At 38.9% G+C, this 14061-nt stretch overlaps 1 protein-coding gene across 1 annotated transcript; it reads left to right on the top strand.

Annotated features, from left to right (window-relative positions):
* LOC125247646 (E3 ubiquitin-protein ligase TRIM35-like) lies at nucleotides 1–13114 on the top strand. Its single transcript, XM_048159060.1, has 5 exons — nucleotides 1–3637; nucleotides 7635–7865; nucleotides 7943–7965; nucleotides 8047–8165; nucleotides 10403–13114. The coding sequence occupies exons 1-5, from the start codon at nucleotides 3599–3601 to the stop codon at nucleotides 10825–10827; spliced, it is 837 nt and encodes a 278-aa protein (XP_048015017.1). The 5' UTR covers nucleotides 1–3598; the 3' UTR covers nucleotides 10828–13114.
* Nucleotides 13115–14061: the final 947 nt, after the last annotated feature.

Below are 14061 nucleotides of genomic sequence, written 5' to 3'. Positions count from 1 at the left end.
TGCTGCGGCAGTATTATTTAAAGAACTCCATCAGGAGCTTGTGTTCATTGCTGCTGTGTGAACAGCATGAGGCTTGTAGAAGTTTGACTAGGATGCATCTCGCCACTGCACTGCTGCGCAGTGACTTCTAAAATTACTCCTGCTGGAGTAATTTTTGGGACTGGAGGTTTGAGTACATGGTTGGAGTACGCCCCACCGCAACGTCCGCAACATGAATTCAAAAGTACATGAATTCAGAAGTACATGGGGCCCCTGGATGCCAACAGACAGGGAAGGAGGTCCTCGTCCCTAAAGGGAAACGGGCCACTGATATCCAGAGCGAACCTGCCTGCCGCAGAAAAAGGGAGCCTACGGTATATAGATAAAATGCAAAGCTACCGTCCTTCCAAGGTGGTTTGTCATCACATAAGGACATGAGGGCCCGCTGCGATCCTTATGGGACATACGATCCTTGGTATCTCCAGTCCGCTTGTTCAGATAGGAGGGCCCACACAGCGATCTGAAAGGGAGAGCCTCCATGGTTAAAAACATGAAGAATCACATTGCGATTCAGAAAGGGAGAGCCCCCACGGTGCCTGAACGGAAGCTCACACTGCGATTCGACCGGGAGAGCTCCCGCTGCATTTCGAAGGAGAGAGCCCCTGATAAATAAATGGGAGGCTCACTCTGCAAGTCGAACAGGAGAGCCTGCACAGTATCTGGACGGGGGAGCCTACACAGCAATTTGAATGGGAAAGCCCACTCCAGGAGTGGTAGCTAACACACATCCGAAAAGGGAGAGCTCTCACTGCATCCAGATGAATACGAGCCCTGTGGGGCTTGTAAGCAGGGAGATGCAAAAATAGTAGGGAGACTCAGAAAGATGCTAGTGTTTGTGATGTAGATCCGAACATATGTTGTTTTAAAGGCGTGCGACCACCATTGACAGGTCATTTTAATTTGGGCTCTGGGCTGCTGTGATGGCTGCATCTATGCAGAAAGATGAGAAGAAAAATGGATGGTTAAAAGTTGTCTGGTGTTTGGCTGAGGGGGATTGGTTTTGTAAACCTTTGATGAGGAGAGATATCTGGGGACTTGAAAAGTCGGGGCACTGTTGGCCATGGATGAACTTGGAGAGCAATGGATGCCACTGAGGTAGACTTTGATTGTTCCTGGCTGAATTGAATTGGTATAATGGAGGTAAGAGATGAAGGAGGATATTGAGAGGAGGGAAAACTCTGGGAAAAACCATGTTGTAAGCTCTGTGGAAGTTTTTTGATAGAACTCCAAGCTGTTCGGTAGGTTTGGGGCATTATGGGAGAAACGGCTTGCAGTATGGTACTTGTGGATGTGGTATGAAGATGTCTTGAGGGAATGGGCCAGATGAATGTGAGTTCTGAATCAGGAGGAATTGGAGTTGTTATGGAGTCTGCTTCCAGAGCCAATGTTCTAAATTTGAAAAATGAGATAAAGCATCTGTGATTTTATTTTGGTGACCTGGGATATGTTCATCTATGATGATGAACTGGTAACAGGCGGAAATTCTAAGGGGTATTTAACATTTCAGAATCCCATAGATAGGCTGCTACTATGTGATACAGGTTTTTGAGAATGATTGCTTGGTCTATGTTGTGGTGGTGGAGAATTCATCTAATTTGGTTACTCCAATTGGGCTTATGCTGAATAATTACAAAGGTGGAAAATCAAAAGGGGCAGATCATAAATCCGGAATCTAGTTCTTTTTGATGAGGCCTTCCACTATATCGTGTCCAGCTGTTGCGGATTATAAGTTATTGCAGATCAAGCTGGAGTCAGATATACTTTCCAGACTGCGGCTGAAATGTTCTGTCAGGCCTGAAAGAAATAACTGGTTGGAAATTTTTGTCTGGATTGTGTCCATTTCACTAACTAACTGGGAAATAATGATTGGAGAAGAGAGAGGCAGCAAACTTAGCTGCAAAGCTTGAGGTAGATATAAAAATGACTGCTCCAAAAGAGGAAGATCAATGTCTGCACCTGGAATTAGGGAATGGTTATGGGTTGAGAATGGAGGTTGTTCCATGGTAACTGCATTGGGAGGAGCTGGAAGAGTGACTGCTGTTGCGAGAGAATGAGCTGGCAAGCGACTCAGACCTGAAGAAGTGTTTGGTGTTGGAAAAAGATGGATGCTGGGAGGAGGGCTCCATTACTGACTGGTGTCCAAGATGGCTGAAGTGAGAGAAAGGAGTTGGTTGGTGGGCGAAAGGAGTGTTGAGATCATTTGCGGAGGCAACCTCACGCTAGGATCTGTGAATGAAGAATGTTAGAAGAAATTGGGGAACAGAAGGGAGGAGAGGAATGAGGCAAATTGTAGTAGAAGGATAGAGGGAGGGTGAGGGACCACTAGCGGAGGCAGCCTCACGCTAGGATCTGCTTTCTGATTAGGTTAGTTTGGGGGTGAGAGAAAAATAACCAACTGTGAAGGCATCCTGGCGCATGGGTTATCATGAAAAAGATAAAAAAGAACTACATTATCAGAAAACTACACGTTTAACATTGCCAGGCTTTTATTTGCTTAATGGAATGACTGAGCTGTACATCTATATTCTTTGGCTGCACTGGCTGGTTTATGGCTGCTGTAAATTTATTTATTTATTTTTTAAAGCTTCAAGATTCAAGAGGCTTCACTTCATAATCCATAGAAGGAAGTACAGTACGAGACACAGGAGTAAGTTTGGATAGTTCTTGCCTGAAGAGTGGAACTGCATGTGGGAAGAGCTGGAAAAGCAGCGGGACTGTTTTTGCGGCCGCTGTTGTTGACCGTGCAGAAAAACGGCAGATGAGGAAGTGCGTGCGTGCCGCGGCGGCCTGTAGATTAGTGTGCTGTAAATGTTTATGTTCAGGACACCAGGTCGAAAGAGAAACTTCTGAGTCTTGCTTTTATGATGTTGAAGTGTTTTTTTGGCATGCTGGAACTGTTGAATGAAAGAAGATCGTAGAGTTTAGCTTTTGATGATCTGCGGGAGAAATTAATTCCAGAGCTGGAGAGGACTTGACGTTGGCTGTTGGCAAACCATTTGAAATTGGTAGAATTGGTGTAGAATGAAGAGATGAAGTCTGTGAAGAAGACTGATGATGTGCAGTTAAACGGGCGATCTTGAGGGTGTAGGAGAGAGTGGTCATCCGGAGCATGGTCTGTATGAACGCTCAGAAAGAGCATCTGTGTTTGGATCTGTGAGATCCGATCTTACGCGAGATGTGACTGTTTGTCGTCTGAAGGGAGATGGTGGAATTTCCGTGGTGTCGGACATTGTTCAGTACGGCACTACCGGATGCTGGAACAGCTGAGACTGAAGAGAGGTAAGCGGCTGCTTATATACTCAGGCTGTTGATTGGAAGATTAGATGGGCTAAATTACGTGTATGAACTTCACTTGATTTCTGAATCAGTTTAGTTTGAGATGTTAACAAAAACAGAAGAAATCAGGATGGGGCATATGTTTCCGCATCAATATATGATCATATCACTGTCTTTTCTTCTCTTCACTGTTATCTGCTGATTTCTGTGTTTTGGTCAATTGTAGGAGGAGCTCAATACAGCACTGAAGTCCTTACAGAAGAAACTTCAACACAATGAAGAAATGAAAGGAGAGTTTGAGAAAACAGTTCAACACATCAAGGTGAGGAAACAGAATCAGTCATTTTCATTACAGCTGTAGGATCAAGTCAAGTCAAGTCAAATTTATTTATATAGCGCTTTTACAATTGGTAATTGTTTCAAAGCAGCTTTACATATTAGACGCACAGAAAAAAAGGGAAGTGGTTAAAAATAAGCTGTACAAACAAGCGTGGTAATATGTAACATATACAAGATGGTGCTACATTAAGCCAATGTCGGCTGACTCCCAGGGGTGGAAAAAACCCCCTAGGAGAAAACCCAGCGTGGGAAAAAAGTCCTAGGAGGGAAAAAACCCCTTGGAAGATATATATAATATATGTAAATGGATATGGAGATCAAAATCTGAATTATACATTTTTATTATAGAGATTAAAAATAGATTATATATATATATTTGTAAGCGGATACGGGGATTTAAAAATCTATGCAGCCAGAACTGGATCTGTAGGCCCATTGTCTCCTGGGCTGCGTTGTAGTCAGGTCCAGACACAGGTTCTCCATCTGATCTGGATACGGCCTGGATCCAGCACCCGGAAAACCTCGGGATAAGCAGAGAGACAGATATTAGCGTAGATGCCATTCTTATTCTGATGTACAGGTATATCTAGTGTTATAGGAAATGTTCTCGGTTCCGGCCGACCTAATTATTGCAGCGTAACAATCCTTTAACGGATTTGAAAAATGTTAATGTATTGATAATGTGTTATGTGTATGCAAGAGCAAAGAGATGTGTTTTTAGTCTAGATTTAAACTGACAGAGTGTGTCTGCTTCCCGAACAATGCTAGGAAGATTGTTCCAGAGTTTAGGTGCTAAATAGGAAAAGGATCTGCCGCCTTCAGTTGATTTTGATATTCTGGGTATTATCAACTGGCCTGAATTCTGAGATCGCAATAAACGTGAAGGACTATAATGCATTAAGAGCTCACTTAGGTACTGGGGAGCTAAACCATTTAGTGCTTTATAAGTAAGTAGCAAGATTTTAAAATCTATACGATGTTTAATAGGGAGCCAATGTAATGTTGACAGAACTGGGCTAATATGGTCATACTTTCTGGTTCTAGTAAGAACTCTAGCTGCCGCATTTTGGACCAACTGTAGTCTGTTTAAAAGCCGAGCAGAACAACCACCCAGTAGAGCGTTACAGTAATCTAGTCTTGAGGTCATGAATGCATGAATCAACTGTTCCGCATTTGTCATTGAGAGCATATGTCGTAATTTAGATATATTTTTTAGATGGAAGAAGGCGGTTTTACAGATACTAGAAACATGACTTTCAAATGAAAGATTGGTATCGAAGAGCACACCCAAGTTCCTAACTGAGGACGAAGATTTAATGGAGCACCCGTCAAGTGTTAGAGAGTATTCAAGGTTTTTTCGTGAGGAAGTTTTTGGTCCAAAGATTAGGATATCAGTTTTTTCTGAATTTAATAATAAGAAATTTCTTGTCATCCAGTTTTTAATGTCAGCTATGCATTCTGTTAGTTTTGTGAATTTGTAGGTTTCGTCAGGGCGCGAGGAAATATAGAGCTGAGTATCGTCAGCGTAGCAGTGAAAACTAACACCATGCTTCCTAATTATCTCTCCTAAGGGCAGCATGTACAGAGTGAAAAGCAACGGTCCTAGTACTGAGCCTTGTGGTACTCCATACTGAACCTGTGATCGATACGACATCTCTTCATTAATTATTACAGACTGATAACGGTCAGATAAGTACGATTTGAACCATGCCAAAGCAATTCCACTAATGCCAATATAGTTTTCAAGTCTTTTTAAAAGAATGTTGTGATCGATAGTGTCAAAAGCAGCACTGAGATCTAATAACACTAATAGAGAAATACAGCCACGATCGGATGATAAGAGTAGATCGTTTGTAACTCTAACAAGAGCAGTCTCAGTACTATGGTACGGTCTAAATCCTGACTGGAAATCCTCACAGATTCCATTTCTTTCTAAAAAGGAACACAGTTGTGATGAAACTGCCTTTTCTAGTATCTTTGACAGAAAAGGTAGATTCGAGATTGGCCTGTAATTTACTAAATCTCTCGGATCTAGTTGAGGTTTTTTAATAAGAGGTTTAATAATAGCCTGCTTAAAAGTTTTTGGCACGTATCCTAGTGTTAACGATGAATTAATTATATCAAGAAGTGGACCTACGACCTCTGGAAGCATTTCTTTCAGTAGTTTAGTCGGCATTGGGTCTAACATACATGTCGTTGATTTTGATGATTTGATAAGTTTAGATAATTCTTCCTCTCCTATAGCGGCGAATGATTCTAGTTTTACCTCAGGGACACTACAGTGCACTGTCTGAAGCGAAACTGTAGACGGTTGCATGTTTTTAATTTTCTCTCTAATATTATCAATCTTGCAAGTAAAGAAGTTCATAAAGTCATTACTGCTGTGCTCTATGGAAACGTCAGCAGTTGAATCTCTGTTTCTAGTTAATTTAGCCACTGTGTCAAATAAATACCTAGGATTATGTTTGTTTTCTATTAAGAGATTTGAAAAATAAGTAGATCTAGCATTTCTTATAGCCGTTCTGTACTCAATCATTTTTTCTTTCCATGAAAGGCGAAAAACTTCTAGTTTTGTTTTCTTCCAACTACGTTCAGCTTTTCTAACAGCTCGTTTTAGAGCCCGAGTGTGCTCATCATACCACGGCGTTGGATTAGTTTCCTTAATCTTCTTTAGACGTAAAGGAGCGACTGCATCTAATGTGCTGGAAAAGAGAGAGCCAATAGTTTCTGTTGCAGCATCGAGTTCTTCTAAGTTGTCAGGTATACTAAGGCGATGAAACTGCTCGGGGAGATTATTTATAAAGCAATCTTTAGTGGTAGACGTGATGGTTCTACAATATTTATGGCTGGGTGGTGGTTTTGTAGCCTTGGCTAATTGTATTATACACGAGACTAAATAATGATCTGATATATCATCGCTCTGCGGTAGGATTTCAACAGCATCAATATCAATTCCATGCGACAGTATTAGATCTAAGGTATGATTACGACAATGAGTGGGTCCTGACACGTGTTGTCTAACTCCAATAGAGTTTAAAATGTCTGCAAATGCCAATCCAAATGCGTCTTTATTATTATCTACATGGATATTAAAATCACCAACAACAAGGACTTTATCCGCAGCCAGTACTAACTCTGATAGAAAATCAGCAAATTCTTTGATAAAGTCAGTATGGTGCCTTGGTGGCCTGTATACAGTAGCCAGCACAAATGTCAACTTACATAATGTTACATAAAGCACCATCACTTCAAAGGAATTATATTTGAAATTCTTTTGAATGATTCTGAATATATTACTATAAATTACAGCAACACCTCCCCCTTTGCCTTTCTGTCGAGGATTGTGTCGATAATCATAACCTTGAGGACTAGATTCATTTAAAGTAATGTAATCGTCTGGTTTTAGCCAGGTTTCTGTCAAACACAGCAAGTCTAGTTTATTGTCTGTGATAATTTCATTTACAATAAGTGCTTTTGAAGAAATAGATCTAATATTCAGTAACCCAAGCTTTATCATTTGTTTATCTGATTTATCTGTGATTTTCATTTTTTGAACATCAATTAAATTTTTACCCTTAAAAGGTTTCGGAAGTTTTTTGTATTTACTAGTTCGAGGTACAGACACAGTCTCTATGTGATAATATCTAGGTGAAAGAGTTTCTATGTGCTGTGAATTATCTGAGTTCTGTGACGTGAGGCGGCTAGCAGACGGTCGGTTTAGCCAGTTTGTCTGCGTCCTGATCTGGGCCCTGGTTTGTCATGGTTTAGCTCTAAGCTCTAGCTCTAGGATCACTATATACAGCTATGATCTGATATATTTAACATAATGGATTCCAGTGTATTATTTCTGTAAATAACGAGCATCAATCTGCTTCTGGATCCGTTATATGTCGGTATCTGAGTTTATCTCTGATATTATTGATGTGAAGTGTTGATGTGTGTTGATTGAGATGATTGAAGTGAATGTGATCTGATTTCAGTCTCAAGCTGAGCACACAGAGCGTCAGATTAAACAGCAGTTTGAGAAGCTTCATCAGTTTCTCAGAGATGAAGAAGAAGCTACAATCACTGCTCTGAGGGAGGAAGAGGAGCAGAAGAAGCAGATGATGAAGGAGAAGCTGGAGGAGATGAACAGACACATCTCAGCTCTTTCACACACAATCAAAGACATGGAGGAGATGATGAAAGCCAGTGACGTCTGCTTTCTGAAGGTCTGATTTCAGATCATTGGTTGATCATTGGTTCATTGATTGAGTTCTTGATGATAAATGGTGTGTTTGTTCTGCAGGAGTTTCCAGTCTCTATGGAAAGGTGAGTGATCTGCTCCTGTCTCTGGTCTCTCTGGTTCTGATCCAAAGCCACTGCAGTTCTGACTCCTGAATGTTCTTCCAGAGTCCAGAGCTCACAGCCGGATCCACAGATGGCTTCTGGAGCTTTGATTCATGTGCCACGTTACTTGTGGAACCTGCTGTTCAGAGTCTGGATGAAGATGCAGAACATCGTCCAATACAGTGAGTCTGACAGCAGAAGATCTGAGCTGGAAATGATGGATGGGTGGAGAGTTAAAGGTTCTTCATGATAGATAGATAGATAGATAGATGTGTGTAGTTGATGATAAAATGAGTGTGAAACTAATAACAGCACTGACAGTGATCAGAGGAAAATGTCTGATGTGTTTGATCAACAGGATGAGTGTCATAAAAGGTTGTTTGCACATGACATCACGGGGTGGCACGAAATACGGATGGAGGGCAGGAAGTGATTTTCTACATTAGGAAACACTATGAAATGCCTGTGTTTTGCTCTAATTGAGCTTTTATCGTGTACCAAAAGTTGTTGTTTATCAGGGGGAAAAATGCAAGAAATTGACTGAACAACACAAGAAAAAGTGGCTTGTAATCCTAAGTCTGTGGTCAGGAGGAGCTGAGTCAGATAATGCTTGTGTGTACTGTGGCCACTTTGTCAAAAGTTAATACAACTTACTCATGCACCCACTAACAAAAAAGTTATTGTATGCTTTCATTTGTTTTCTGGAGTAGAATGATGCCCGTGCCCATTTGCATAAAGCACCTTAAGTGTAATTTTCCTTAGTATAACATGTTCTGTAAAACTTCACCTTAAATGTTACACACAGAGCGAGCAGGTTCAATCAAAGTCTTTTAATCCGCCACTTTATGTGCTAAAAATTTTAATTTATGCTTTTATTCACATAAACATTGATGAAATTACAAACATAGCATTCCCTATCTGTATTAACAAATAACGTGTCCATGGCAACAATATCATTTTACAACCTTAGAGAACTGTTTAAGGGATTATTTTAAAGACTCTATATAGTATATAGACATATAATACAGACATTCACATATTTATTTAGACATTCCTGTAGGTAAAGGGAAATGACGCCTTAAAGTTGCATACTTAAAGGTGCCCTAGAATTAAAAATTGAATTTATCTTGGCATAGTTAAATAACAAGAGTTCAGTACATGGAAATGACATACAGTGAGTCTCAAACTCCATTGTTTCCTCCTTCTTATATAAATCTCATTTATTTAAAAGACCTCGGAAGAACAGGCGAATCTCAACACGTAACAGTCTGGATCATTAATATGTACGCCCCCAATATTTGCATATGCCAGCCCATGTTCAATGCATTACACAAGGGCAGCCAGTATTAACGTCTGGATCTGTGCACAGCTGAATCATCAGACTAGGTAAGCAAGCAAGAACAACAGCGAAAAATGGCAGATGGAGCAATAATAACTGACATGATCCATGATAACATGATATTTTTAGTGATATTTGTAAACTGTCTTTCTAAATGTTTCGTTAGCATGTTGCTAATTTACTGTTAAATGTGGTTAAAGTTACCATCGTTTCTTACTGTATTCACGGAGACAAGAGAGCCGTCGCTATTTTCATTTTTAAACACTTGCAGTCTGTATAATTCATAAACACAACTTCATTCTTTATAAATCTCTCTAACAGTGTGTAATGTTAGCTTTAGCCCGTTAGCTGCAGCCTAGCTACTATCAAACTCATTCAGAATCAAATTTAAACATCCAAATAAATACTTTACTCACATAATCCGATGCATGCATGCAGTATGCATGACGAACACTTTGTAAAGATCCATTTTGAGGGTTATATTAGCTGTGTGAACTTTGTTTATGCTGTTCAAGGCAAGCGCGAGCTCGTGGGCGGGGGAGCGCCAGATTTAAAGGGGCCGCAACCCTGAATCTGTGCATTTCTAATTATGCCGCAAAATAGGTAGTTAAAAAAATGTATTAAAAAATATTGGGTATTTTGAGTTGAAACTTCACAGACACATTCAGGGGACACCTTAGGCTTATATTACATCTTGTAAAAAAACGTTCGATGGCACCTTAAAGACTTGAGGTGCTTAACTCAACCAGGCACTGGAGAAGTTGCTACCGTCACAACGATAGACAAAAATATTACAATTCAGTAGAAAAATCGCTCCTCTTTATAACATAAGGATCACGTCAAACATATGTTGTGATTTTCTGTTTATACCTCTCTTGTAATAGCTTCTAAACCAGTACATTAAGCACTTTCCTCCATCTCATCCATTCTGCTTTTCACTTCCTGCCCTCCATCTGAATGTCACACGTCATCAGAATCATGTGATTGCAAACAAGCTATTCATAATAATCTGTGTTGGGTTCACTCTTGATCATTATATGAACATCAGAATAAAAGCATCTGTTGATTGTGTCTCATCAGCGCCTGTGATTCTGGATCCAAACACGGCGAATAAACGTCTCGTCCTGTCTGATGATCTGACCAGAATGGGATACAGCAGGATTGATCAACCTGTTCCTGATAATCCAGAGAGATTTGACCTGGATTTCTGTGTTCTGGGTTCAGAGGGGTATAACTCAGGAAAACACTGCTGGGATATAGAGGTTAAATGGAGTTCATGGTGGATTCTTGGAGTAACTACAGCATCAAACCAGAGGAAGGGAGATGATTTCTTGGGCACTCATGATATGTGGAGTATTAGATACAGACGGTCTGGTTATGGTTTTCGTGTTAATCAGGATCTTGATCGTGTGAGAGTGTATCTGGACTATGACGGAGGAACACTGTCATTCTCTGATCCTGTAACTAACACACATCTACACACATTCACAAAGCGCCGATCCTGAGGGCTCGAGCAGCCTCGGAAAAACACGAGATATTCTCCATTCATTTTAACCAATAAAAAATTGGTTGCAACTATAGGTTTCTATGGTTATTTTAATAACACATGTCGAGAGCGCATCAATTAAATGTGTGAGCACAAAACTGTCAGCTTTACATAACGCTGTGTTCTTTGGGAAGCAAGGTTATCTTTCCCTCACAACCAAAAACACACTTCTATGGTGACATTGTTGATTTCGTGAGGTCCAGTGACCTGTGCAGCGCTGCCGACGACTTCCGTAAACCCAAACGCGCGTCTGATGTTCATATAACGCTCTTGCTCTCTCGCTCTAGTTGACAGATTTTAAAGCAATAGTTAATCTAATGACTGTTGTTGGAACACAGATTCCAGTCTGTGAGTATGTTGAGGTTTCTGTGTGAAGATTTATGACCAGAGAAACAGAAGGGTCAAACTTTCTGTTGGCATAAAATGGACACAGTGAAACAAAATGAAAGAGAGATGGGCAATGAGCCAGATATAATGCAAAGATAATGAAAATCCTGCCTGTGTAAAATAATTGTAGTTACAACTAACAATTATTACTATAAAGAAAGCAGGATTTAGCCTTTATAAGCATTTAAGTAGCAATTCAGACAATTAAGAAAGAAGTAAACAATATGGAGCAAATACATTATGAGGAAAGGTTTGGGTTTTGTCAAGCAGCCCAAGATGTAGATATGACTGAAAATAAAGGACATCAGGACTTAACCTTATTAAGTATAGTAAGCCATAGAATGTTTTTTAGAGATGTAGAGAACATATGTTTGAGAACATATAAAGTTTAACTAATTAGATAACTCAATTATGTTTTAAGAATAACATGAGCTTGGACTGCACATGTGCATTGGCTGGTCTAGCCTAAAAAATAAGCCTTTTTAACTCTACTTAAGTATAAGAAACAAAATTTAAGGGACAGTTAATGCCAAAATTAGTTGCTGATTTGGTACATAATATTATGTAATAGTGTAATTAAGAGTTCGGTGAGCAGTTTTTGAGATTTCAGAATCCCCAATTCAAATAACTTTGTCTTAAATGTTTGAAACGGATACACAGAAGCATTACAAATATGGCTGCCAAGCAAACAGATGCATCTTGAAAGTGATCTTTATTTATCTAACAATGGAAGATGGAATTACAATAAGAATGAAAGAATTAATAATAATGAAAGTCCTAGGAAAATATTAGGCAATACAAGTATTTAGATTAGAATATGCAAACAACATAGAACAAATTGTTAGGGTTAGGGTTGCAATAAAGTGTGCAAAAACCAGATTGTTCTTTAAGGGCTTCTGAGTTTTTCTTTGAAAAAATGGGAGTGTATCAGTCTTCTGAGCAGGATTTATAGGTTAGTCCTTCACCCAGAAGAGTAGGTGCTCTGAAAACTCATAAAACAACATGCTTCAATAATATAGACACAGAACTAGAGAAACCTGGCAAAACAACCTGGAATATGGGGAGAGATTTAAGAGATATAGAGACATTATTTAAGCTCAAAAGGACGACAAAAACTATTCAGATGAGTTTATACAATGTGTTATATAAAGCTGTTATATTGTATATTACTAGAAATATGGATGTATAAATGAATTGTAAAGTACAATGTGAAGGAATATGTATGTTTACATTTACATTTTGTTTTATTAAAACTGCAGAGTAAAACCACATGCCTGTAATACAGATACATGTTGTCTGGTAGGGGAAAAATGGAAAAAGATTAAGAAAAAATATTTATTTATTTTAAAAGAAGACTTTAAAGGGTGTATTTGTCAAACCTACAGCAAAAGGTTATTTGCACAGGGCAGTGTGGAATATAATAAATACAAAATGAGAGAACAGGTAGAGGAAACCTGATGAAACTGATGTTAGTAAATATTGTTATTAAATAATATTTACTGTGAATAAAAATGCTTTAAGGGCAAAAAAGCTAATAATAATCAATGGACAGATATATGTGACCAATGTTTGTTTGTAAACACTGGCGCGTCTCAGGCCGATGACGTCACAGCTCGTCATTTCAGTCAGCGTCGAGTCTTCTGAGGAGAGTCGAGCAGTTCACGGTATTTCTCATATTTACACGATCATTAAACACACTTTATACAGTTTGATCAAGCGACAGGCTAATTTCTGTGTTGTTTTCATCGAGCACAGCGATACTTGTGCGTCTTTTCTGTCGTCTTCCTGCTGAAATAAACATTTAGTGAAGCATGTGAGGAAAATATGATGAATTCATTCAGACCTGAGCGATTTTGTGTTCGTTTGTGTGATTGTTTCATGTTTTATAGTGATAATAACTGTTACTGAATGTCAAAGTTTGAGATCTGTGAGGAAAATATGATGAATTCATTCAGACCTGAGCGATTTTGTGTTCGTTTGTGTGATTGTTTCATGTTTTATAGTGATAATAACTGTTACTGAATGTCAAAGTTTGAGATCTGTGAGGAAAATATGATTCATTCAGAATTCGTTTGTGTGATTCAGATAGTGATAATAACCTGAGCGATTTTGTGTTCGTTTGTGTTCATGTTTTATAGTGATAATAACTGTTACTGAATGTCAAAGTTTGAGATCTGTGAGGAAAATATGATGAATTCATTCAGACCTGAGCGATTTTGTGTTCGTTTGTGTGATTGTTTCATGTTTTATAGTGATAACTGTTACTGAATGTCAAAGTTTGAGATCTGTGAGGAAAATATGATGAATTCATTCAGACCTGAGCGATTTTGTGTTCGTTTGTGTGATTGTTTCATGTTTTATAGTGATAATAACTGTTACTGAATGTCAAAGTCTTTCTGAGATCTGTGAGGAAAATATGATGAATTCATTCAGACCTGAGCGATTTTGTGTTCGTTTGTGTGATTGTTTCATGTTTTATAGTGATAATAACTGTTACTGAATGTCAAAGTTTGAGATCTGTGAGGAAAATATGATGAATTCATTCAGACCTGAGTGATTTTGTGTTCGTTTGTTTGTTTCATGTTTTATAGTGATAATAACTGTTACTGAATGTCAAAGTTTGAGATCTGTGAGGAAAATATGATGAATTCATTCAGACCTGAGTGATTTTGTGTTCGTTTGTTTCATGTTTTATAGTGATAATAACTGTTACTGAATGTCAAAGTTTGAGATCTGTGAGGAAAATATGATGAATTCATTCAGACCTGAGCGATTTTGTGTTCGTTTGTGTGATTGTTTCATGTTT

Source organism: Megalobrama amblycephala, linkage group LG1 (assembly GCF_018812025.1).
Source record: "Megalobrama amblycephala isolate DHTTF-2021 linkage group LG1, ASM1881202v1, whole genome shotgun sequence".
NCBI classification, from domain to species: Eukaryota; Metazoa; Chordata; class Actinopteri; order Cypriniformes; family Xenocyprididae; genus Megalobrama; species Megalobrama amblycephala.
The sequence above is the reverse complement of the archived record's forward strand: the minus strand, read 5'-3'. Positions and strand labels throughout refer to the sequence as shown.

What these genes read in the sequence shown, in the direction of transcription:
- LOC125247646 (XM_048159060.1), top strand. Translation starts at nt 3,599, where the DNA reads ATGAAAGGAGAGTTTGAGAAAACAGTTCAACACATCAAG. An exon ending in GTGACGTCTGCTTTCTGAAG is followed by an intron (nt 7,866 to 7,942) that starts GTCTGATTTCAG and finishes TTTGTTCTGCAG; the next exon opens with GAGTTTCCAGTCTCTATGGA. An exon ending in GCAGAACATCGTCCAATACA is followed by an intron (nt 8,166 to 10,402) that starts GTGAGTCTGACA and finishes GTGTCTCATCAG; the next exon opens with CGCCTGTGATTCTGGATCCA.